This window comes from Polypterus senegalus, chromosome 2 (genome assembly GCF_016835505.1).
Source record: "Polypterus senegalus isolate Bchr_013 chromosome 2, ASM1683550v1, whole genome shotgun sequence".
Lineage (NCBI taxonomy): Eukaryota > Metazoa > Chordata > Cladistia > Polypteriformes > Polypteridae > Polypterus > Polypterus senegalus.
This window is the reverse complement of record NC_053155.1, coordinates 188,311,911-188,339,486: the sequence shown is the minus strand read 5'-3', so window position 1 is coordinate 188,339,486 and position 27,576 is coordinate 188,311,911. Positions and strand designations below refer to the sequence as shown.

At 39.4% G+C, this 27,576-nt stretch overlaps 1 protein-coding gene across 3 annotated transcripts in view; it reads left to right on the top strand.

Moving 5' to 3' along the window:
• The window catches only part of LOC120523606 (cytoplasmic tyrosine-protein kinase BMX-like), a 167,563-nt gene extending 141,198 nt beyond the window's left edge, over positions 1-26,365 (top strand). For all 3 annotated transcript variants that reach the window (XM_039745051.1, XM_039745050.1, XM_039745052.1), the window contains exons 16-18: positions 8,458-8,576; positions 15,432-15,589; positions 25,894-26,365. In XM_039745051.1, coding sequence (XP_039600985.1) covers positions 8,458-8,576; positions 15,432-15,589; positions 25,894-25,959 — 343 coding nt within the window. In that variant the 3' untranslated portion in view covers positions 25,960-26,365. The remainder of the gene's footprint in view (positions 1-8,457; positions 8,577-15,431; positions 15,590-25,893) is intronic.
• Positions 26,366-27,576: the final 1,211 nt, after the last annotated feature.

Genomic DNA, 27,576 nt, shown 5'->3' with positions numbered 1-27,576 from the left:
ACACAGCGCCAATCTCTGGTCGAGCAGTGAAAGTATATATATTTACATATATATATATATATATACATATATACATATATATATATATATATATATATATATATATATATATATATATATATATATATATATATATATACTAGCAAAATACCCACACTTCACAGCGGAGAAGTAGTGTGTTAAAAAAGTTATGAAAAAGAAAAGGAAACATTTTAAAAATAATGCAACATAATTTTCAATGTAATTGTCGTAGCCTTATTTTAGTATTTAGAGTGAATTTGATGATTGTAAAGAGTTTAATTTATGATTGTAAATATTGTGTATGAGAAATGCACATTTTTAGGATGTAAGGATCTCTTTGTAAACGATGTTTGCAGTTTTGCCCACGGGCTATAAAATGACTAAGCTATCTGCTGAGTTTACTCTTGAGCATGCAACGTACAGTTGGCCCTGTGAGGAGCATTCTTGTGTCAAATCAATGGTGACCTTTTTTACAGTCTGGCTCTGTGACTTATTTATTGTCATAGCAAAGCAGACCCTTATTCGAAATTGGAGATGTTTGAATTGGAATGGGAGGTCAGAGGGTATGAGAGGGATGCGAGGAATAAATACAGTCTCCCCTGAGTCAGTTCCAGTGAAGACAGTTACCTCAATGAAGTTCTTGTGCACAGATCTGATCTGAAGCCTGGTGGCGTTACAAAGTTTTGATGGTTGTAAGTTTCATAGTAACATAATTGGTGCACCAACCTTCAAAAGTAGAGTATGCGGAGGTTCTACAACAGAGTCGACAGACTTATATGTTTTGTTTCGGAAGTTAGTTGGTGAAATAAAATGGTGTTTATATGTAAAGTCATGTCATTTTTTGGTGTTAGAATAGCTCTCTCCCTCAACCATGAGACGTCCTTTTCATGCAGATTTCGCAGGTTGGGGTAAACATTTTTAATAAAGGTTTCTAAGGTATTCACCAAGGGACCTCATGCATAACGCCATGTGTAGAATTCGCACTATAACATGACATAAGCACAAAAGCCGAAATGTGCTTACGCACAGAAAAATCCAGATGCAGAAATCTGTGCGTAGTCCAACTTCCAGGTTCTTCCACTCCATAAATCCCAATCAGCGTGAAAAGTAACGCATGTGCTTGCTTTCCCACCCCAATTCCTCCCAGAATTGCGCCTCTTTGAATATGCAAATCAATATAAATAGCCCTTAAGCTCAGCGTTCTGTGAAAAGGCAATGGCAAAAGCAAGAGGGAAAATATAAGAATTTCAGTGAATACCAAGTGGAGGCAAAAAAAAACATACTATTTTTTGGTTTAAACAGTGGTATAAATAACAAAAGGAAGTCGATTGAGTGACATGGCGAGTCAGAGAAACTCGAAAGCTCAAGTTCACAAAGTCGCACAATGCCCGAAATAAAAAAGAAGTTGTCACAGATCCAAGTTGCAGTGAAAAGGTGAGTCGTAGTCCACCAGCTGAGTGTCATATGAAAGCTTATTAGGGTATAGAGAAAATAAAAGGCACACAGTGGGAAAAAAGCACGAAATGTCAACTTTAATCTTGAAATTTCCACTTTAATCAGGTAGTTTATTTTGTCATTAAAGTAGAACACCATAAACTTTATCTTAAAATTGTTTAATTTATTAGTTTCTCAAATCCCATTGTAACTAAAGTAGTAAGTTAAATGCTTGTTTTGTATTTGATCTTCTATGTGTGTGAATCACTACGTGCTTACCTGCTTTCTCTTCCTCCAACAGGACACAGAATCCATTACATTCGTGATATTACAGCTCTCTAAATAATTAAAATACCTGTACTGAGATGTATACGTGATATTTTCATAATGATAGGAGTTAAATCATGTTATTAAACATGTGAACACAGTGACGCAGTGATTGTTCATAACTCAGATGCTTGCTGCGCCATGCACAACCTTCGATGAAATACTTTATTACAGAAGTACTGTCTCTTTCAAACATACTAACCTCCAATGCCTGTCCTTACTTTTCTTTCCCCAAATACTCAATTGCCACACAATCAGCTCTGTAATAGACGTTAAGCCATCTGTAAGCTTAGAATGCCGATTCTTCAAAACTTTTAAGGAACATTGAAATATCTTCGTAGTATTTGTTTAATTTTTCTATCCATCCAGTGTTGTGCCAGTCCCAGCAAGAGGCAGGAACAATCTGTGAACAGCTCCTTGCTAGCACTGCAGCACTGTGTTCTCACATATTTATTAACAATATAGATTATTTAAATGAAGTTAAAGTTTTATCTGTATAATATAATAAACATATTTTGCTGCATTTCATCTTAACAATGATATCATCATCATATGTAAATACGCGCTTTATAAAGTGGCTCAAGTTGTGCAATATTATAACTGTAGTGCAAGTTTACAGTGAGGTAATTGTACTTATAAGCACAAACAGTTCTACAAGGAGCACTTGATTGAGTGCGTTTATAGTTCTTGGCATGAAACTCTTTCTGAACCGCGATGTCCGTAAAGGAAAGGCTTTGAAACGTTTGTCGTATGAAAGCAGTTCAATAGACAGCATGGCTGAGGCAGCGTGTGCTTGATGCTGTATACAGATAATTCTCTTTCCAGTTAGTTGCTATAGCTCTTTGATTCCCCACTCAGATACAGTGATATTAATACTGAGTGGTGCAGTGAGAGTAGCATGGAATAAGATGATCTGATGTGGCAACCCGTAATGGGAGCAGCTGAAAGAGGAAGAAGAAGTTGCAGTGAGAGTAACAACGCTAAAGCAGATATTGTATTTAGAATAGTTTGTCCATTCTGTGGACCATTATATTGTTACTGGTTAATTACAATCAGATGCATTAAACTAATAAACAATATGCAGTTAATTTCAGTGTATTTATAAAGCCGCGTCAGGAAAAGTAAGGATAACCACACAGGAACAGTAGTACTGCTTTGACGCTAGGTGCCGCCAGTCTGCAAAACTAAGTGCAGAACTTGCGTACGACAGGGTATGAGGTACCTTGGAAATGTGCATGGCTTTATGGAAAGTTTAGGTTTTATATATTGTGATTTGAGTGTAAAAAACGTTCTTACGCAATATTTCTGTGCGTACGCACCGTTTATACATGAGACCACAGGAGACAGAGATTGTTAGGAACATTGATTTTACAATTCTGTTCAATTAAATTACCATCACCTATTTTCACGAGGAGAGCAGCAAACTCTCCGGCTTTTTTGTTGCAGTTCAAGTAAACCCTCATGTTTATTCTTATGGTAAGAACATTGGTCTTAGGTCATACAGTAGGTATGAAGACTTCAGACATTCTTTAACTTCGGCGGCGCGTGTTCCTCTTGGAACAACTCGTAAGGTCTGCTGGAAGTCTCCAGCCAGCAAGACTGCCAAGCCTCCCATAATTTAAGTCATGTTTCTGATGTCTTGTAGTGTCCTGTCTAAAGCCTCAACACCTGCTTTGTGTGCCATAGTGCATTCATCTCATACAATGAGCATACAATCTTGCAGCACTTGCACCGTGGTGCTATGCTTGGATATGTTACACATGGGAGAATCAGTATGAGTGAGGTTTAGAGGTAGCCTGAAAGAAGAATGAGCAGTTCTTCCACCTGTGAAGCAGTGGAGTAGAGAAGAAGGGAGCAGAGAGCACAAAGAACAGCTGAGGAAAGTAAGGAAAAGAGTGAGGAGGCACATGAGCGCGGGATGTCGTTAATGTATATAGGGAGGGAGCCAACCACGTGGTAGGTGCACAGACTGTGGCCGTGCGGAAAAAGGAAAGGGGACCTGGGGCGGCCCTTGAGCGTTTCTGCTGTGAAATAAATCCTCTGTTAAAAGAAATAAGGAGTGAAACCGCCAAAAGGAGAAGTCAGTTTCAAAAGTTCATTACGGCAGAATGTTGACACACGCCAAAAAGAAGACATTATTTTCGAAAGTTCATTTCGGGGCACGGCGCAAAATGAAACACTTAATGTTTGTAAGTACAGTGTAAAGGATGAGCATGAATGTGGAAATGCGGGCTTCCTATGTTTATTGGAAGTCACAGAAATAGTGAGGAGGGGTTCCCCTATCTATATATACAGTTTAGGGGGTACACCCGTTTCCCCCCCTTGGGTGTTGCAATAGGACATGAAACATACCTAACTTTTGTAAGTACACTGCAAGGAATGAGCACACGAAATTTCAGCTTCCCACTTATATGGAAAGTGGGAGAATTAGTAATGAGCCAGTGAGGGCTTTGTCTTATATATATTGTGAACTTTGACCCGGACACAGACAGACGGACAACATAGTTCCACCACACACTGTTTATTTACAATAATATTTACAAATTGAACGTGCGCCACAAACCCCAGTGCCTTCTGCACCGATTCCCCAAAGTCCAGGGCTCACAGTTCCTGTCCCTTTCTTTACTGGCCGCCTCCAGTCCTCTCTCCAGCTCTGTCCACTTCCACCCGACATCCACTGTTGACTGGAGGGAGGCGGCCCCTTTTATAGGAACCCGGATGGGCTCCAGCTGCCTCCCGGCAATCTCCCGCAGACACACCCCCGTGTGGCGGAAGTGCCGGCCGGGGATTACACGGGATATACCAGCATCGGGGCACCGCCTGGTGGTGGCCACAGGTCCCTACAGGGCTGGGCTTCCAAGCCCTTTACCCGAGGCCCCCAACATAACCAGGACGGACGCCCCCTCTCGGTCTGGAGGAGGCACAAGCCCTCCTCTGGTCCTCCTGGGCGTCCTGGCCGGGCTCCATCCCCGGCCAGGGACCACAGTGCCCCACCGCTAGCGAAGACACGTTATTCCGAGCGACACTTCCCGAAAGGGCAGCACGTCCCCAGAGAGGGTCCTACTATGTCCCCAGGGTCCAACACGGCACCCTGGGACATCTCAGTTCGGCACCCCCTCCGACGCAAACGTGCCCCTCTGGTCTGTGCCGCTCTCGCCCCCGCCGTCCCCACCAGCTGGGTCACCTTTGGCCTCCCGGCGGGGAGCCCTCCCGCGGCCCGTTCCAGGAGGGCAGGTCCCAAACGACGTCGGCTCCAGCGCTCGTCGGGGCTTCGGACCTGTGAAAAAAGGAAACGGAGGGCCAGAAGCACTGCCAGGACACTCACCCCGAGCGTCTCTATACCGGCAGTGCTCTTGCCCCCCTCCGACAGCCACCTGACTTGCCTGCTTGAGTCCTCCTCTGCAGGTTCCATGCCCATCCTCTCGCTGTCCTCGAGACCGCTCTCGCAGGCGGCTCGCCCAGCCGCCCAGGGGATTCCCTCTGCCCCCGCAGAGGATGGCCCATCTCTGGGCGCTCGCCCCCAGTGAGACGCCCCTTCCTATCGGAGGTCCTGGCATTCACCCCTCGGTTCCTCCTTCTTCTCTTGGACGCCTTGACGATCTGAGTCTGAGCACGGCAATAGCTCAAATCCAGCCTCGTCTGCGTCCCTGCAGAGCGACAGGAGACTGCCGCGGGCTTGGAGCGCAGGGCGCTAGGACCCAGGGCACTCATCAGCCCCTGTCCTGCCAGCGCATGCGTACTCGCTTTCCTCGCCCGATCGGCCGTCTGCACCGCCGCGTCCGATGTGGGGGGATCGCTTACTCGAAGCCGGTCCTCCTTAAATAAGTCGCGACCATGTTCGTCAGATCCCCCTTCATTCTTTACGGGGACGATACCACTTACCTTCCCCGTGGTGTCTCGATTGCCAAAGGCTCCAGCGTCGCGCCGATCCTCCGTCAGACGCGGCGTCTCTCCCGACGCGACCGCCTTCCCCCTCAGCTGCTCCAAACGGACAATGAGATCACCCAGCACCTGCATTAATGACGACTCAGCGGGCCGAAAGGACCCCTCCGGCTCGCGCCGAGCCACTGGTGGAAACAAAGAGACAGACGTCAGTGAGCTTACCTGTCCATCAGCACCACTCGACGCCTGCCTCCTGTGGGCCACTCCCTTTGGCCCAATCGGGTCCCTCTTAGGCATGAGACTGGCATTCCTTGGTCCCACCTCCATCCAATCATTGGCGGGCACACAAGACACACCAGCCAATCCCGGGTCTGTCAGCGGGCGGGACATCTGGCCCACAGCCATCTTGTCTCCCCTGCTCTGGGTGCGGTGATGTGCCTCCTCGCAGCTTCGGCGATTTTACAGCCTCCTCTGCTGCTCCCGTCGTGCTGCCGACAGCCTGTGGCCCAGCGTGCTCCTGCCTCCGACGCGGATCCGGATCGTCCCTCCCTGTAGGGTAAAAGGTAAGCGCGACCCGAAGGGCCGATTGCCGCAGGGCAGGGCACTCACCCCCCGGATCCCGTCACTCCGAGGCCCCTGCCTCGGTGTGGCCTTCGGCGTCACAACGCCGGCCTGGCTATCCTTCCCGACAGTGCGACCTTCGTAGCCTGCTGCGCTCTGGTGACGTCTGTTCCTCCTCCGCACCCGGGGATGGCCATTCTGCGGTCCGGCGGCGGTCTCTGGGGCGAACCGCTCCCGGGTAATTGTGCACGGCCCGCTCCCGCGGCCAGTGTGTGGGGTCCACTGCTGCGCTGGGCCGTTCACAGAAATTTGTTTTAACAAAGCAGGTCCCCGTCTTGCACCAGACGGATCATGCGCACGACTACGCCACTGTGAACTTTGACCCGGACACAGACAGACGGACAACATAGTTCCACCACACACTATTTATTTACAATAATATTTACAAATTGAACATGCGCCACAAACCCCAGTGCCTTCTGTACCGATTCCCCAAAGTCCAGGGCTCACAGTTCCTGTGCCTTTCTTTCCTGGCCGCCTCCAGTCCTCTCTCCAGTTCTGTCCACTTCCACCCGACATCCACTGTTGACTGGAGGGAGGCGGCCCCTTTTATAGGAACCCGGATGGGCTCCAGCTGCCTCCCGGCAATCTCCCGCGGACACACCCCCGTGTGGCGGAAGTGCTGGCTGTGCACCCGGAAGCTGTCCGGGTGTCCCCGGTCGTCTTCCACCCGGCACTTCCTGGTGTGGCGGAAGTGCCAGGCTCCTGGGATAATCAGGCACTGGGGCGCTGCCTGGCGGTGGCCACAGGTCCCTACAGGGCTGGGCTTCCAAGCCCTCTACCCGAGGCCTCTAGTATAACCAGGACGGACACCCCCTCTCGGTCTGGAGGAGGCACAAGCCCTCCGCTGGTCCTCCTGGGCGTATATATATATATACACACAGTATATTAGTAATGGGAGGCAACACTGGACTGATGTCCCGGCTGGGATGGATATTGTTCCTTTTCGCAGGCAGGTCATTAAAATGGATGAACAGGGAGTGACAGCCTTCTAAGCCTGTATGCTCCCTGATACACTAGGTGATAGTGCCTGCTAGGAACTGTAGTCCCATTGTGCAACCGTTCTGGATTCCATAGGTGCTTCCAAGGGAAGCCAGGCGTGTTTTCCTGTGGCATTGAATCACGAGTTCTGAGTAATTTGCATTTTCACATTTAGAACTCCGAATTCACTCTTTAGTTTTTCTTTTCCTTTTTGAATGATTCATTCCACTTCAAATTAAAGGTATTTTTACCATAAAGTACTTTTCAGCTACTTATTTATTAAAAAGTGATTACATGATTTTCTTAGATGGTATTCTATAATGTAATTATATATTTTTAGGTTAATGTTCAATAAATATCCCATCCTCCTACTGTTCCATTTTTGAACACAATCAATCTACTTCAGAGTGGGAACATCCATCCATCCATTTTCCAACCTGCTATATCCTAACTACAGGGTTACAGGGGGTCTGCCCGAGCCAATCCTAGCCAACACAGGGCACAAGGCAGGAAACAAACCCTGGGCAGGGCGCCAGCCCACCGCATAGAGTAGGAACAATATCAACAAAAATACTTTTTATATAGTATGTTTCTAAGTGAAAAGCATACCTCAAAGTGAAAAAAAGAATAAAGTTGCAAAGATAAAAAATGTAAATAAAAATGGAAACAATAAACGATAATACATAAATAAATAAAAATGAAAAGTGGAAGAGTTCCTAACAAATGTTACTTTACATTAACTTTTAACAGTTGGGTTCAGTTTAATAATATACATTGTAGTCAGATAGCCTAGGAAGAGAGTAAAACAAAAACTCCAGCTTAAATAATGCTGGAGAAAATAAATCTAAAGTGGTAGTGATGCTAGAAGACCATCCAGTTCCTCTTTACATTGTACAATGTACAAATGTGATGTTATTTGTTATTGTTATGATACACCATAATAAAAGATTTGATGTTGAAGGAGTTTTTACTGTGTCATTCATGACTTGGCTAGATGGCAGTGACTCAGGACACCTCCACAACTCATAAAACAAAGAGTAGCAGATAGTGGCTAGTGCAAGGTATGTGAAACTGCAATACCCATTTTAAGCTGTCTTTGTAATAGTGATATTCTGAATTGACTGTGTAGTTAATCTGTAATACCATTTTCTTTTTCCTTTTTTCTGTAATGACAAATGTGCTTTCTTACAGGTACACAATGGATGATCAATATACCAGTTCCGTTGGCACAAAATTTCCAGTTAAATGGTCTTCTCCTGAGGTTTTAAATTATAACAAATACAGCAGCAAATCAGATGTATGGGCATTTGGTATGTATGTTAAGATTTTAAAAGTTCTCATAAATGTAATACACATCATAGACACATAAACACAGAGCAGTGTTTTGAAACCCAGTATGTTGACTGCATGTTTTTCAATAATATAACTTGGTCCTTATCCCCTTTGTTTATTCTGTTCCACTGGACTGTACAGTATATTTCCTTTCAGTGATGTCTAGAGTAGCAGATTCCCAGTCTTCATACCAAAGTCAGATAAACGGCATTCCTACTGGTCTAAGCATGTCTTATACAGTACGCAATTTTGTAAATACATACATTAGCTTTTACAATTGAAAGATTATCTTTCATAAACTTGTGTTTTTCAAAAATGCATTATTGACTTTAGAAAATAGATTAATAATAGTTATTAGAAACTTTTACATATTTTACCTACTGAAAATAATAAAGTCTGCATATCTCCAAATCACATTGCCTAAGTGGGGAAACACCCTCAGAATACTCTTTCTTCAACTTCTGTCCCCTCTATTCAAACTCTGGCCTCTTTAAATTTCTGCCAATTAGTTATATTGCCCAAAGTCCTCCTCCCAAATTTATATATTTACATTTTATCAAAGTCACATCTTCTAGGACTGTCTTTTTTAGTCTTTTTGTACGTAATTTCTATATTTTACACTAACTCCCTAGTTTGTCCTCTGCCTATATTTTATTTGACATTAAAGATTTTACCTGAGTCCCTTTGCCCAGAATTCTCAAGTGTTCAGTCATAGATAACACGGATTACATCAGAACCTTATCTAAGGCACCTACTGCCTTTGCCACATTGATGTGGCATTAGCTTTCATAACAGTGTTTGTTTGCTCCCTTTGTGTTTTCTGTGCTTTATAATAAAATAAAATGCATTTAAAATAATTATTAAATGTAACATAAATTAAATTTAATAGTGAAAATTTTTGAGCCAGTTGACATGTTTGTCTTTCACTGCTGGGGTAAATCATAGCAAAGTCTACTATTAAGTTCTCTTTTGCCAAAGAATATGATAACTGGTGTTGCTTTTAAAATATTCTTCCACTATTTACTGTACAATCCCATCAAGATGCCTATTATGACCTACATCTATAGCCTACATCTATTTGTCTGATTGTGCAATGCGATGAAGCATGTTCTGTTTCCTGCACTCCTTTCAAGTTCCCCTATTCTTTCAGTGTTTCCAGTCACTAGGCCCATAAATAAAGGCACCAGACTGTAAAACAGTCTGCATGCAAAATAATAAACACAGCCTATGGAGGGTGAGTACCATAGACCCTATTTTGAAACATTCTGCACATTTTACAATGTACAGTACAAAAGTTCATTGGTGGAACTTTCAGTTTTTCTGTCAGGTGCTCTACCTTGGATTGAGGTTTTGGAAGGAGACTGTTCGTCTTTGAATAAGAACTGACTAAACAATGTCACAAGAAGTGTTTTCCCAAAACACTGAATCAGTGACCTTATAGCACCAGGGATGGCCTGGCTGCAGATTTGATTCTTGTGAGCTGTTTTACTGCTGCTGGGGAGGAGGAAATGGAGAAAACAATGTTTTTTGTATATTACTAGCTTTCAAGTTCACATGATGACTTTGGTAAGTGACAACATTACCCTCAGGTAGCAATAGTGCTGTTGTCATAATTTCTGTTATTAGACGGCTTTCAAAAGAAGTTGTTAATGACTGGAAACCTTTGAAGCAAAACTGCTTCCCATGTCTTGTTTTCTTATTTAGTTTTCTTTATCGAAGCACGTTACTAACTAGTATATCTCCACCTCTGTATATAAAGTATATTAATAATGATTGTAACCAAATTATATATTAGTGTTGTAGTTCTGTGTGGCACTATAAACTGTATATTAACCTCTTAACGCGCACACGTACCGGTCCCGGGACATAACAGCGGTTCAAAAACGTTACAGTAATGTGTGCATGCCCATCTTGCCATGCATCTCGACACCCTATACATCAAATTAAACTTCAAAGTCTCGTCTTTCCGATGATATAAACCATTTTGACACACAACAACCACAGCACTGACACTAAAGCCTTTTTTACAGAGAAGTACATACTTTTAAGAGTTGACTGTGCCTACCTTTGAAGACCCCCTGCAAGTCAAACATCAATATTTCCGAGCAGTATTGATCCCATTGTGTCCGTAAGGCTCCAGCGAATATAATCCAGTAAAACGATTTAGGTCCAAAACACACGATATATTCTCAAAGGGACAAAAACTCCAGAAAATGTTTCATAACTTGAGACCACCTAAGTAATTTTTTTTCACTTATATTGCTCATATTAGACGTAATTTGTTTCTGTCGGCGATAACCATGCTACCGCATGAAACACGGAAGTGTTAGCTTTCGAAAGACACCTAAATTGGCCAATTACGACGGGTCTGGGGTTGACTGGCACCTCGTATAGCCAACCAGTGTCACAGAAAGCTTGCAGGGTGACGTATAGCTCTGAACTCTGGTAGAATCTACCAGTTTGATTGGACACTGTGACTGACACTCAAAACTTACAGCCAATGAGCAGACGAGTATTTTGATATGTAACTTGCCATGCTAACTTGTAAAAAAAACAATCGGAGCTTCGTGAAGGTGGCATTTGTGCCAGTCTGCAGAGTTGGTGCGTGGTTGTTTATTGTGATTTCGCCAAGTTTTTTCGCAGTTTAAATATGAATAAAAGTAGAAGTTTAAACGTAAATAAACGCTCGATTAAATAATAGATGCATATGCGCGTTGCAAAAGTATTCAACCGGCCCAGGAGACGTCTAATGGCAGAGAGCGACATGTGCCACGCCCTTGTGCTTTCTGCTTGCTAGTGATTGCTGCCATCAAGTGGCACATGGAAAAACGCTGAGCTGTGTTGTAACAGTTTGTAAAAGAAATATATATAGTTTGTGTGCATTTTATAAAAAAAAGTAAAAATAAAAATATAAATATATTTTGGCCCATAACTTGTATTGACCATTTTTACATAGAAATGTGTATTTTTTATTGTTTTTATTATGGAACATGAATTTCCATAACTAATAGAGTGACACTGTGTGTAGATATAGATTCCTTTAGGTGTAAGCTTTCAGTAGAGCCCTTATTGATATCTGTGGGTTGAAGCATTCAAAAGTTATTACACTTTTTCCATACGTTCCAAAATGTGGATAATGGTCCCTCTAAAAAGCCCCTGGGCATGCCCACATAAAAACTGGTGTAAAAAATGTCATTTTACAGGTATTCTTTTCAAAATAATGAAATTTGAGTAGTCAACAAGTTATTCTGTTGGTACATAGTGTGTTTCTGTCCCCACCTACCTACTGCAGCTTTATTTTCCTTTATTTTCATAAAAAAACTTAGGCGAGAACAAAAAAATTAGTTTTTTTTGTGAGTTCTAATGTGCATAACTTTTGATCAGTCACACCTACAGTGATTCTGACTACTAAGGGTGAAACTAGAGAATGTTACCTTTACAAAGAGACCAAACGTGTTTATACTCCAGATAGTTCAATAACAGCAATGATTCTAATTTGGAGAGGTCGAATTACAAGCGATTTAGCAAAAATGACCCCGAATGATAAGGGTAATATGAAATTAATAGATATTAATGATGACAGTAGTCTTTGAAAACACCATTGTTAGAAAACTCAATCAAGTAGCAAGCAAGCATTATTATATAGTCTACCTACAAGTGAGGGCAATTTTAAGAAAACAAAAATAGCATTTAAAAAGACTGCTAGACAGTAGCCTTTATGAAGGAGTTTTAAAATAGCCTTTTAAAAGGCTTCTGTTTTAGAAAATAAAAGTAGTCAATGAATAGTCTCTGAACTGATGACTGTATAATATCTGTCACGAAAAAAATAACATCTGTCCATGGCTTTTCTATACTAGTAACATCTTGGACACCCATCTGAGAATTCTGAAACTTCATATTCAAATTATAGTTTTGTGTTTTTAATTGTCTAAACAACTGGCACAGGTTTCTGATCAGGTCAGTGAAGTCAATGATCACCTCATTATACAGGGCATAAAGGCCACTCTCCATTGATAGGTAGGGAAAAAATACATTTACTTCAACAACAACATATTTTATTAATTTTGAATAGGCATACATCTGTTAGCATGATTAAAATCTTAATATCTGATAAGCAGTACTTCTAAAAAAAAAACTATTACTAGTATCTTTATATATTAAGACAGGGTTAGGGTTAGGGTTAGGGTTATGTATATTAAGATAGCAAAAAAGATTAGCAGAGACCCAGTGTGCTTCTTTTAAATAGCAGTAATTAATTCTTGCCAAATTAAAAAAAAATCTTCTCACAAAAAGAATCACTTTGCAACTAAGGTAGGGCAGGTGAGGTAGGATTCTTCTATCCATCCAACCATCCATCCATTTTCTAACCCGCTGAATCCAAATACAGGGTCACGGGGGTCTGCTGGAGCCAATCCCAGCCAACACAGGGCACAAGGCAGGAACCAATCCTGGGCAGGGTGCCAACCCACCGCAGAGGATTCTTCTAGTTAAACAAAATTAGTCTATGGATAAATAGTGTAGGGAAGCTTTCAATCTTCATTGTAAGTTACAGTATGCCCAGCAGTGGTACCAAATCTTGGGTGTATGGCGGAGCACAGGGTTAGATAATAACATGACACCAATCAATGTTAACTGGAACAGAAAGCAAAGGATACAAAGAGGATTTTAAATGATTTCCTTGCCTTGTCTAGCCAACCTGGTGTGGTTTCAATAACTTCAGCATTCGTCAAAGTGTACATATATTGCACTTAAAGCTGGAAAGTGCTATATCACCTTCTTCTTTTGATCTTTGTAGAGTCATCCTTTTAATATCTGGCCTTTTGATTCCCATTCCCAATATTTTGTATATTCTTATACTCATTATTTTATGAGAACAAAATGACAGTGGCAGTAACAGAAAACTTCAATTTAAACAAGTTTATTTGGAATGATGTGCACCATGATGGCTGTCACATATATCCAATATCCTGTGTCTGTGTACAGTTTGCACACTTTTTTATGCACATCAGAGTTCTTCTCTTTGTCCTCCAGCTTTTCTCCCACATCTCAAAGAGACAGAGATGTTTGTTAGGTTTACTGGCAGCTAAGACTCTTAAGTGTTGATGCTTTTATAAGTGGTTGCTTCCAGCCTTCTTCTTGATGCTGCAAGAATACACTCTTTCTCTTTGCAAACCAGAATTAAATTAAAGGGGTTAGAGTATGTTATTTTATAATCTACAAAACTTGTAAAATTATCCTTCATCTTTATGAATAAATCTATTCATCAACATCAACAAAACACTTTTCCCCATTTTTGTTAAAAAGGTGAAATTTAACAGGATGGTACAGGACAGTAGGCATCAACTAAGAAAGAACATTGCGATATATCAATATTTAGGGATAAACCCCCTCCAACAATCAAAAAAAAATCCCAAAATCTCAAAAATACCATGACAGATTTGATTGAAATTGATGTTATAGAAAAAAATTAGCTAACATTTTTTTTTTATTTTTCAACATTTGTCAGTAATAAAGCTGTAACAAGTGGAAAATTCTTTGGCAGTGTGTTCCTTTTTGCTTCAGCTGTAATCACATGGGGAAATGGCTCATGGAAATGAATGCCACAAGCAGAACAGCGCCACTGGCCAAGGTGACACTGTAATCGGGGAGTGAAGAAGGGCAACTGCCCTGCTCAGAAAAAGCAGATGAGGTGTGAAGCGGACGAAGAAAAGTTGGGGTTAGCAAGTGGACTCCTTAAATACATTCAGGACTCACTATTCTGTGGGCTTCTTCTTACTCCTGTCCTCTTCAGATACAATTGGATTGTTGACCACTCTTATATACACGAAATTCAAATAACAGAGAGTTGAGGGGCAGCTTGGTGGTGGAGAACTTTTGTTTCCTCTTTGAGATCAGACCGCAATGTGCAGTACTTAAAACATTCAGTTCATTCTATGGAACACATACATGCGCAGCCTGTAAATGTCAATGCTATTAAAGGAAACCACGATTCAGTGTACTGTATATTACTTCTGATCTAAACGCATCAAAACTTTGAAAAAGTAGAAGATGACAGTTAAAAGTGTTATATTCAAATCTGACTGACGGTACCACCTTTAGAGGATCTGCTACTGGGTAAAATTATATTTACACATAAAATTTCCATTATTCCTACTTTTTCAGTTTCAGTTCAAAAGAATACAATTTTTCTCTAAAATCGTATTTTGCAATGACTATTAACAATAGTCAAGTCACCAGGAAAAACAGACGTTGATCTATAGTAATAATGTTTTACTCAAGTGCAATTGTATGTAGCATATTCAAGATTAAGTGGCATGAAACGCAGTAGTAGCACTGCTGCCTTGCATTAAGGGGACCATCTCCTGTTCACCCTGAATGAGGGTTGAATGTTCTCCCTGTGTTTGTCTGGATTTCTTCTTTGTGCTCTGAATTCCACCCACTGTCCAAAGACATGCAGATTGGATGGACTGGCAATGCTAAATTGGCCACTGTGTGTATTGTGATGGAATGGCGCCCTATCCAGGGATTGTTCCTGCCTTGTAACCTATGTTTGCCGGATTTGGCTCCAGCTCTCCCATGACAATGCTCACGATTAAGCGGGCTTAGAAAATAGTATAGTATTTTCATAAATAAGGAGCTCAAGTTAACTAATAATATTAGGCCTGGGGAAAAAATTAATTATTTTACATGGAAAAGTTCTTAGTTAATTACATAGTACTCCTGAAACATCTGATTAACTCACTGCACTATAACCAGAGCCCACTGTATGGGTAACACAGCTAGTCTAATGAGAAAGTTAGACCTGTTGAATTAATCTTTTTATGTATTTTTAGGGATCCTAATGTGGGAAGTTTACTCATTAGGAAAGCAGCCTTATGAATTGTTCAATAACTCTCAAGTTGCCCAGAAGATCATGCAGGGATATCGACTTTACAGGCCACAACTAGCATGTGAAGAGATCTACAAAATTATGAAAAGCTGTTGGCATGAGGCAAGTATTTTCTTTTGTTTGTAATCAATTGTTAATAGGCAGATAAAAAATATCACAAAAACATGTTTTGATTTAGTATAACAAAATATTGAATTTATGAAGTTCTAAGATGGAAGAAAACAGAAGAAAAGAAATTGGAGAAACAAAAACAAAGATATCACCCACTGGCAATCCCATCCCTCCAACAGAAACCCTGTGAATGACTGAAATCTAGTTTGACACTATTGATGACAAACTATCTCTTGATAGTTGATAGTATCTTAACTATCTCGCTGAGCAGGCTCCTGTCAATCATGGAGAATCCACTGCATCCACTGAACAGTATCATCTCCAGGCAGAGGAGCAGCTTCAACGACAGACAGCTGTTACTGTCCTGCTCCACTGACAGACTGAGGAGATCATTCCTCCCCCACACTATGCGACTCTTCAATTCCACTCGGGGGGGGTGTGGTGGGCAAGCGTTAACATTATACAAAGTTATTGTCTGTTTTACCTGCATTTTTATCACTCTTTAAGTATTGTTTTTTATCACTATGCTGCTGCTGGAGTATGTGAATTTCCCCTTGGGATTAATAAAGTTTCTATCTATCTATCTATCTATCTATCTATCTATCTATCTATCTATCTATCTATCTATCTATCTATCTATCTATCTAGACTACGCATACATTACAAGCCTCATTGCTCAATTCTGAATTGTTACTCAGATCTGAGTCACCTATCTTGATGGTTCACATTGATTAAAACAAGTGACCTCTTTCTAACTGTAATGTGAACACAGCACACAAGCACACATTTATACATTTGTGCACAAGTCATCTACATGTCCAACAACAAAAACATCATATTTGTGAGATGACTCATGATACTAAAGCCAACAAAATAGACGCACTACTACTTAATGTATGCATCATTCATTGCTCTGGAAAAGGGCAAACAGCTCATCAGCTGTACATGATAAAATCAAGGAGGCGAAAAAAGCCAGACTGCTAGCTTTTGCTGTCTGCACAGCTATTGCTGGCAATGCTACGCCAAGAGATGTGTGGTTACAGCTGTAGCTCTCCTCCATTTTTATTTTTCCATGCTGTCAGTGCTGGCTGATGATGAGAACACTCAGCCCATGCATGTAGATAAAAAAAACACATTAATTCTGATTTGACCATTCTCATTCTTTTCACCTGGCCACAAATCAGATATGTACCTGATCTAGGGCCTCATATGAAAGTGACTTAAATCTGATTTAAAAAGACCAGATTTTTGTGTCCACACAGCCCTGAAAACATCAGATTTGTTTCACATTAAGGCAAAAAAACTCAGATTTGAGTCACTTCAGCCTGGTAAGGTGAATGTAGTTTTAGATACAGTTCCTAATTTTTTTTTTGGAAAATCCATTGTTTCTCTCATAACAGAAAGTTTAGGTAGCAAAAGTTTATATAATGAAAATTTCCAAGATTCAAAGATAAAGAAGCCTATTTTAAATACTTTTTAAGCCCAATGTCATCAAGGAAGTTACCAAGAGTTACCACTCCTTTATCAGCATAAGCTGAAAATCATTTCCCCCAATTTACAGAGCCCCATTATGAACGATTGTGGTATTATGGTGCCATAGGGGAGCCGAGACCAAAAGGTCTGATATGTAATGAGAGATTGTTAAAGCATATTGGAGAGTGGGTCTAATTTGGGAAGTCTCAACTTTAGTTTCATAGAGATAAAAGGAAGATTAGTAGAATGAAGGAGAGAAATCAGATTGAATTCAATAGTGAACCAGGAGTCTCCTTCCATTCCACAAAAAATGAGTCACATAGGAAGTGATGGTAATTTTTATAATCGCTGAATGGGAATTAAAAGATAATTATTAAAAGGAAAAGTTTGGTAGTGAGAGTTTTATACTGTTAAAGATGCAATTATACTTTGAACTTTCTATATCTTGTATTATGCTAGAGATGTCAATCCAAAGACATTTAATTTTGTTTGTTAAAGGAATCAAAGAGGGAAGATCAGCATATTGACAAGGTGTTTCAAAGGGAGAAGTGATGATTTGGACTTATTTATTTTGTAACCTGAGACTTTTCATAGGACTTCAACAAATGCATAATTTGAGGAAGGTCTAAATGGGGCATTATCAAGGAATAGTAAGACATCATCTTCATATAATGAGATTGCTTGAGGAGCAACATATAAATAAATTGAACTCATAAACCAAGTTTTGCAGAGATATATAGGTAGAGGATCAAGAGGGAGGGATAAAATAAATGTGGATACAATTATTTTATCCCTCCTGTTTAGGAACTCTGTAAAGTCTAAAGAAGAACATACAAAATATGTGACAACAGAAGCAGAAGAAGAAAAGTAAAGAGTTTTGATCATATTAATACATTTATTTCCAAATCTCATCCTGTCCAGGACATGCCATTAGAATGCCAAGCTCATCTGATAAAAAGCTTTTTCAGCATCAAGTATGAGTAAAGTAGTTGGAGAACAAAGGGTTGGGTCAGTATCCATAACATAAAGATGATGATGACTTCTTGTGTGCTGTCTAGCAAATTTAAATAAATTTAGTCTAATCTAGAAGGAATAAATTATGTATAACCTATTGCTGTCAACATGCAAGTAATATGGCTAGTAACATTTGTTATCATTCAAGAAAATTGTTGGACGATAGCTTGAGCATTTAGAGGGGTCTTTATCTTATTTTAGCAGTAGAGGTAATTAAAGTTGTATTGATGGAGGTATTCATATTCATGTTAAAGGAGGAGATCACAGAATTTGACATAAGAAAAATGGTGTGTGATAACTGCTTCCCAAAAGCAGACAAGACCTCCACTGAAATTGCATCAGGGCCTGGTAGTTTCCCTTTTCCCATAGAGTCCTTTTAATTCAAACATTGAAATTAAAGTATTCAAAAAAGAGACTTCTTCCTTGTTAGGGTTGGGCATTTTCCTACAGAAAAATACATGGATGGGTGAGAGTTTGTTTAATTTTTCAGTCAGTTTATGTTCCTAGGCAATGCTTCCACCTTATTCATTGTGTTTTTTTTCCTACACTGTATGATAATATGGATTCTATAAAACAAATATATTTCATATAGGAAGGCTGAAGACCGAGACTAAAAATGTAGCAACATGTCATTCTCAAGCAACTGTCTTATTATTATGTCTATAACAAAAGACCTAGTCCTGTTAATGATGCTCAATGTGCCTTCTGACCCAAGGTTCCCACTTCAAAATATTTCTTTAGGTTTAGTAAAACACAATAATGTGATTCTATACTTCTCAATGCTGTTCACTGTGAAATGTGCTGTTTGACAAAAAGACTCATTAGCAGATTTACAATGCACAATATTTTCTTAAAGCTATTTGAAGAATATTTTTATTAAAATGTACTTGAAAAAGAACTTGAAGTTAAAATACCTAATTATGTTATTTTAGGTTGAGGTAAATGTAATAGGAATAGCACTGGATGAAGTGGCCAGGGCTGCTGAAACTCCAGTTTAAATTCCTGGGCGAAGTCTGTGTAAACTTTATACATTCTTCCCTTGTCTGCATAGTTTTTCCTCGGACATTCAGGGTTTTCCTCCCACATCTCATGTCCCAAATGCAGGTTAAATTCATTGACAACTCTAAAGTGATATGTGTGAGTGAGTGCAGGTGCATGAGTTTGCACTATAAACTTATCCTGGATTGCTTCCTGACTTGCATAGACACCAGTGCCCCATATACATGAACTGGGTAAGCAGGTTGGAAAATCCATAGACTACTTCAAAATAGAACGCGGTACCAGACAAGGATGTCCCGTGTCACCATTGCTATTTGCAATCGCTCTTGAGCCATTGGCTCTTCGCTTTCGAAATACATCAAAGTTAATGGGGATTTTCTTAGAAGGACTTGAATAGAAGATATCATATGCAGATGATATGATACTATATATATCAGACTCACAAAATTCTGTGCTTATAGCCCTAAATGTACTAGCAGAACTTCAAAAGATATCTGGACTCAAAATTAATTTGAACAAAAGTGTTTCCAGTGAATTCTCTCATAAACAACACTAAATTAGACACCTTCCCTTTTATCATTGTACATCAGTTTAAATACCTAGGAGTCAACATCACAAGTAAATATAAAGTTCTTTTTCAACAAAATTTTGCTGTTTGCATGGACAAAATTAAACAAGATATGCATAGATGGTCTACCCTCCATCTTACTTTAGCAGGAAGAATTAACATTGTCAAGGTGAATATGCTCCCTAAGCTTCTGTTCCTATTTCAAAACATCCCCATATAAATTGACAAATATTTTTTTAAGAAATTAAATTCAATCATAACCTCATTTATTTGGAATTCAAAAAACCACACATTCAAAAGGCGACCCTACAACAACCAAAATCTGATGGTGGCATGGCTCTACCTGATTTTCAGTTTTATTACTGGGTTGCAAACATACAAGCTATAAAAACCTGGACATTAAAACAAATAGATGAACACAAACTAGCTTGGCCTGCAATAGAAATGAAATCCTGCAGTACTTCTTTATATTTCTTGCTTTGTACACCAGTAAATATAAGGTATCAGTATACTAACAACCCAACATTCCTTTATTCACTCAGAATATGGAACCAATGTAGGAAGCACTTTAAGCTAGAAAATAGTTTATCAGTGGCGCCTCTACTCAAAAGTATTTGCCACCTTCCTGATTTTTTTTTTTTTGCATGTCCGTCACACTTAAATGTTTCAGATCATCAAACAAATTTAAATATTAGACAAAGATAACCCAAGTAAACACAAAATGCAGTTTTTAAAGTGATGATTTTATTTATTATGGAAAAAAATATCCAAACCTAGATGGCCCTATGTGAAAAAGAAATTGACCCCCTTGTTAAATCATAAACTGTGGTTAAATCTCATTTTTTGGAAAGCTCAGTTCAATTTCAAAAGCCACACCCAGACATGATTACTACCAGACCTGTTGAATCAAGAGATCACTTAAATAGAACCTGTCAGACAAAGTGAAGTAGGCCAAAAGATCCCAAAAATGAAAACATCATACTGCAATCTAAACAAATTTAGAAAGAGATGAGAAACAAAGTAATTGATATCTATCAGTCTGGAAAGGGTTACAAAGCCATTTCTAAAGCTTTGGGACTCCAGTGAAACACGGTGAGAGCAATTATCCTCAAATGGAAAAACATGGAACAGAAGTGAACCTTCCCAGGAGTGGCCGAGTTCTAAGGTGAAAACCACTGCTGACCAAAAAGAATATTAAGGCTTGTCTCACTTTTGCCAAAAAACATCTTGATGATCCCCAAGATGTTCGGGGAAAATATTCTGTGAACTGACGAATCAAAAGTTGGACTTTATGAAAGTGTGTGCATCCCATTACATCTGACGTAAAAGTAACAGAGCATTTCAGGAAAAGAACATCATACCAACAGTCAAACATGGTGGTGGTAGTGTGATGATCTGGGGCTGCTTTGCTGCTTCAGGACCTGGACAACTTGCTGTGACTGATGGAACCATGAATTCTGCTCTGTAACAAAAAATCCCAAAGTAGAATGTCCAACCATCAGTTTGTGGCCTCAGGCTGATGTGCACTTGAGTTCTACAGCAGGACAATGATCCAAAACACACCAGCAAGTCCACCTCTGAATGGCTTAAAAAAAAAATGAAGGCTTTGGAGTGGCCTAGTCAAAGTCAAATGAGTACAAATGAGATGCTGTGGCAGGAGCTTAAAAAAGAAGTTCATGCTCGGAAACCCTCTAATGAATTACAACAATGCTGCAAAGAACAGTGGACTAAAATGCCTCCACAGCGATTTTGAAAGATTCATTGCCAGCTGTGTTTGGGGTACTTCCAGATGGGCTTAAAGTGGAGAAGGACAAACAAACTGTAATTGCCTTTACTACACTATTGGCACGTAGACTTATCTTGCTCAAGTGGAAAAATCTTAACCCACCTTTTTTAAGTCAGTGGGTAACTACAACAACAACATTTATTTATATAGCACATTTTCATACAAACAGTAGCTCAAAGTGCTTTACATAATAAAGAATAGAAAAATAAAAGACACAATAAGAAAACAAAATAAATCAACATTAATTAACATCGAATAAGAGCAAGGTTCATTGGGGGACAGAAAAAACAAAATAACTCCAGACGGCTGGAGACAAAATAAAATCTGTAGGGATTCCAGACCATGAGACCGCCCAGTCCCCTCTGGGCATTCTACCTAACATAAATCAAACAGTCCTCTTTGGATTTAGGGTTCTCACGGAAGGGCTTGATGATGATGATGGTCACGTAGAGTTCTGCCTTTTAATCCATCCATCATTGTTGGAGCATCATGAAGCTTTGAGTAGGTGGAGGTGGCTCCGGCCACCACCACAAAGAAACCGAAAAAGATTTTCTTTTTCTAGTTAGGATTCTAGCAGCTGCATTCTGCACTAGTTGCAAATGATTTATGTCTTTTTTGGGTAGTCCTGAGAGGAGTGCGTTACAGTAATCTAGTCGACTGAAAACAAACGCGTGAACTAATTTCTCAGCATCTTTCAGTGATATAAGAGGTCTAAATTTAGCTTATGTTTCTTAAGTGAAAAATGCTGTCCTAATGATCTGATTAATAGGTGATTTAAAATTCAGATTACAGTCAACAATCACCCCTAAGCTTTTTACCTCCGTCTTGACTTTTAATCCTAATGTATCCAGTTTATTTCTAATAGCCTCATTGTATCCATTATTGCTGATCACTAAATTTCAGTTTTCTCTTTATTTAACTTGAGAAAGTTACTATTCATCCATTCTGAGATACAAGTCAGACATTGTGTTAGTGAATCAATAGAATCAGGGTCATCAGGTGCTATTGATAAGTACAGCTGTGTGTCATCAGCATAGCTGTGGTAGCTCACGTTGTGCCCTGAGATAATCTGACCTAACGGAAGCATGTAGATTGAGAATAACAGCGGACCCAGGATAGAGCCTTGTGGAACACCATATCATGTGTCTTTGAGTTGTAATTCCACAACTAACAAAGAATTTTCTCCCTGTCAGGTAGGATTCAAACCAATTTAAGACACTGCCAGAGAGGCCCACCCATTGACTAAGGCGATTTCTAAGAATGTTGTGATCAATGGTGTCAAATGCAGCACTCAGATCTAAGAGGATGAGAACAGATAAATGGCCTCTGTCTGCATTCACCAAGTCATTTACTACTTTAACGAGTGCAGTTTCTGTGCTGTGATTTGTTCTAAAACCTGACTGAAATTTATCAAGAATAGCATGTTTATTTAGGTGGTCATTTAACTGCATAATGACTGCCTTCTCTAGAACTTTACTTAAGAAGGCAGGTTAGAGATGGGTCTAAAATTTTCAAGAGCTGAGGGGTCAAGATTATGTTTCTTAAGTAGGGGTTTAACTACAGCAGTCTTAAGACAGTCTGGGAAGACCCCAGTATCTAGTGACAATTTACTATGTCAAGAACATTATCAATTAGCACGCCTGATACTTCTTTGAAAAACCTTGTTGGTATGGGTCAAGGACGCAGGTGGAGGGTTTTAATTGAGATATTATTTTTGTAAATCAGGTAAATCTATCCTAGTGAAAGAGTTTAATTTGTTTATAACAGGATGCTGGGGTTTAGGAGGATCCTTAGTGTTGGAGGATATACTATGTTATTTCTAATATCATTAATTTTTGATTGAAAATACAGCGATAGCCTCACAGGTTTCACTGGAAGCACTTAGGAGGCATTCCTTTGAGCTACCTGGGTTTAGTAGGCGATCAATTGTAGAAAATAAGACTCTGGGATTACTAGCATTGTTATTTATAATCTTGAGAAATAGCAGCGTCTCTCAAGACGGACAGTGTTATTGTATTCTGTTATTTTGACTTTTAATATTTCATGGTGGATAGTAAGTTTAGTCTTCCTCCATTGACGCTCAGCTCTGGCATGTTCTCTTTAAATCAGACACTCTTTGGGTCTTCCATGGTATACAATGCTAGAAGATTTTTTCACTGTCTTTTCAGGTGCAACTATGTCAACAGCAGCTCTCACTTTAGAATTAAATCTTTCCACCTTACTATTTACATTATCCTCGCTATTATAGCTGGCACTATAAACGGACTGATTGCTTAAAATGTTTGTAAGTTTTAAAGCTGCTGCGAATCAAAGAAGCGTTTTTAACAATATGCTTCTCATGAGTGTTTTTATCATTATTTCTATATTAAATAGTAGAAGAAAATGGTCTGATAGACCAATATCAATGATCTGTTTTATATCAACTTTCAGTCCTTTAGTAATCACTAAGTCTAATGTATGACCTGCTTTATGTGTAGGCTGATTTATGAGTTGTCTCAAATCAAAAGAATCCAGGAGGTTCATAAATTCTTTTACTTTTAGATCACACTGATTATCTATATGAAAATTAAAGTCGCCAACTATTAGGAGTGTGTCATAGTTAGTAATTAAAATTGACATTAAGTCAGAGAATTCCTCAAAAAAAGACGCGTTATATTTAGGAGGTCTATACACGGATAGTACTAGAACTTGAGAATCTCCATGAATAACAACGGCGAGATACTCAAAGGACTTGAACTTACCAAAACTGACATCTTTACATTTTAATCGGCTCGAGTAAATGTTAGCCAATCCGCCCCTTTTCCCTGGCGGTCTGCATGAGTAAAACTGTAATCCGGAGGGCAGATTCGATTAAAACAGCCGCATCTGAACAAGCCATGTTTCATTTAGTGCAATAAAATCTATTTTTATCACTAATAAGATCGTTGATAAAAACGTTTTGTTAGTTAAAGCTCTAACATTTAATAGTGCCATATTTAATGTTTCGAGGTGCAGAGATGAGTACTATGCGTTATTGATATTTGGAATAGGAACTAAATTATTTTATTAGCGCTCTGTGTGTATTTTTGTTTAATCTGTGATCTGTTTTATAGTTTTAATACATTGTTCCTCTAAAATAGTGATTTTAATTAGATTATTGGAGTTTATGCCGTATTTCCTAGGTTTTCTACGTGCATTGAGATTGCTTATTACAGTATTAATGTGTGCACTTTAACGGAAGACTCTATTAAACATTCATCATGTCCTGGCACAACAGTATTATTTCGGAAGGGGTTAAGAGCAGAGATAGATAGTCAAGAAAAACGAATTACCTTCGATATGTTTTCGGAGAGGACCCGGGCGCCGAAACTGTTCGGATGCAGGCCATCGCGCTTGAAGAGACGCAGCCTTTCCAAAAAGAGATTCCAATTGTTGATGAAACCGACATCCTTCTTCTTGCAGAAACCCTGTAGCCAGTTGTTCAATCCTAGCAGACGACTGTAGTACTCGTTGGATCGTCTGACGAGAGGTAGTGGACCCGAAACGAAGATCTTTGCCGATGGGGTCCTCTCCTTCGTGTCTTTAATCAAAGCTGCGAAGTCAGCCTTCAGGATTTCTGATTGCCGGTGCCTTATATCGTTTACGCCTGCATGCAAGACGATTGATCCAACTGCCCTCTCCTTGTGTTTCGTAGACTGCTGGCGACGTTTTATTACATCTCGGACACGAGCACCGGGAAAACAAGAAACAAACGATTTTGCATTAGGGCATGCGACATTAAGGTTTCTAACGATAGAATCACCTACCACTAATACATCACCAGGTGCTGAAGGCGAAATGGGGACGCGGAGAGGGTCAAACCGGTTCTGAGATAAAATGCTCGCCTGTGCCGATGGAGGTGCTCTGGCCTTGAACCCCCCCTGCATAGCTGAAATCCACCGAGGTCAGCAGCGGCGTCGCTCCTACGAGCGCGGGGTGAGGTCGGCACAACGCGGGGTTGATGTTTCGCCGGTTTCAGATGGCAAGGACGGTTTATCCAACTGATGTTATATACTATTTGAAATTGATAAAAATCAAGTTCTCAGTTAGAGGATCGCTTCAAATCTTTTTTAAAACCTGGCAGGACCTAATTAATATTTTAGAATAAGCATTTATATGGGGAATGATCCTTTCTGTTTTTACTACTCTCAATTTTTTTACTCTGCCTGTTTGCCTTCCTCTCTTCCTCATGGGTGGAGTTGTTTTGAAATTAGTCTTGTTAAGTTTTGACTTTATCGTAGGAAACATTTTATGTTTTTAATAAGCTCAATAAAAGATAAAGTATAAAAAGAAAATGAACATATAATGGTATTGCATTTATTGTACACACAATTAAGTTAGAATTGCTTTAACCAACATGCCAAGCCTAAGACCTACTAGACTTCATTGATATGCTTAAGAACGCCTGCTTATAATGCTTCTTTTTTTTTTTTACAGCAAGCAGAAAGCAGGCCTATGTTCCAGGATCTGCTAGAGACTTTGCAAAACTTAAATGAAGACTAAATATTAAATATGAAAAGTTCATATTGGAACAGTTCATTTGGAAAACTAATTTAACTACCTTATTTTTTTTATAAATTTTTTGCTATAATTCCATATTCATTATTTCTTACTTACCTCATTAATTGATTTATATTGTCTATGTAAGATGGTGTAAGTACTGTATATTTTTTATTATGTACGGTTTGTTTGATAAGTTCTGTTTTCTTAAGTTACAACAGTAAATTCCTTCCCTGTTCTGTCATAATCTGGGGAATTTCCAAACAATATTTTTGGGGTGAAATGGCAAGGAGAGTCAACGGTTTGTTTTAGGTTTGGTTAATTTTTACTTGTATTATTTTTTTTTTCTTTCTTTCTTTTTTAGAACAGAATAGTTGTACTGCTCATCTGAGTTTATCTTTGACTGTTATTGTAGATGTGTTGCATTCTTAAATAAAGAAATATAAAAAATAAGAAAGCAATTCTATTTAAATTCATTGAATTCAAACATTTTCTGGAAATAGATGGTAGGTTGGCACTGTTTGGAATGACAGAAGTACAGAATGCATAACATATGCCCTTTGGAACTAGAATTGGAGGCTAACTTTCTGAAAAAGTTAGTAATCATGAATTTTGTGGATTTGTATTTTGCTTTATAGAACAACTGAAATCTTGATCTTTGTGTAATTATGTGTATCTTTAAATTATGTTAATATTATATTTTAAGGTAGTGGTATTTAAAGATAATAATTTATATATTTATGATTCAGAACAGGGTGGCATGGTGGCGCAGTGGGTAGCACTGCCGCCTCACAGTTAGGAGACCGGGGTTCGCTTCCCGGGTCCTCCCTGCGTGGAGTTTGCATGTTCTCCCTGTGTCTCCAGGTACTCCAGTTTCCTCCCAAAGACATGCACATTAGGTGCACTGGCGATCCTAGATACATAAATTGACAGATGAATGAAAGGATATTTTTACTTGTACACGGTTAACAGACTAAAATATGTAAAACACATTATAATACTTTGTGCTTTATTTTTCAATTATTATTTTTTTAATTTAGGTTATACACTACTTTGAAAAACAGCCATCCTACCTCTAACTTTACTTACAGCAGCAATCTACAAGATTTTCAATGCCTTCAAAAAATGTTTTTTCACTTATGCATCACTTCTTTCACCCCACCATCAGGTGTAAACTGACAACCTTGTAATACATGTTCCTTTATCGGTGTCTTTCTGTCAGTGAGAGTTATGGCCTCGGTTTCTTTCAACTTATCCTCAATGACTGATGCGGATGGCTTTTTTAAGCATTCAGCATCAGTTATACTTGTCTAATAATTTGTCAACATCTCTTTGCACTTGTATACACATTCACAAGGTAAAGCATTGTCCCCATGCTGAATGCTTAAACAGGTATGTATTTCAAATCCTTAAACACCGCCTTGCCTACAAAAATGCCACCAAACTTTGGTGAAAATGAAATATGCACAGCTATGATCACAACTCAGAAGTAACACACAGTGACCAAAAGTTATGTACCAAATGCATACAGTGAAACAAAAATGTTGTGTTGCCTCAAACTAATACACAATCCCAAACCAGCACCTTCCCTAGCCTGCTTAGAATAAGCCTCATCCTAAG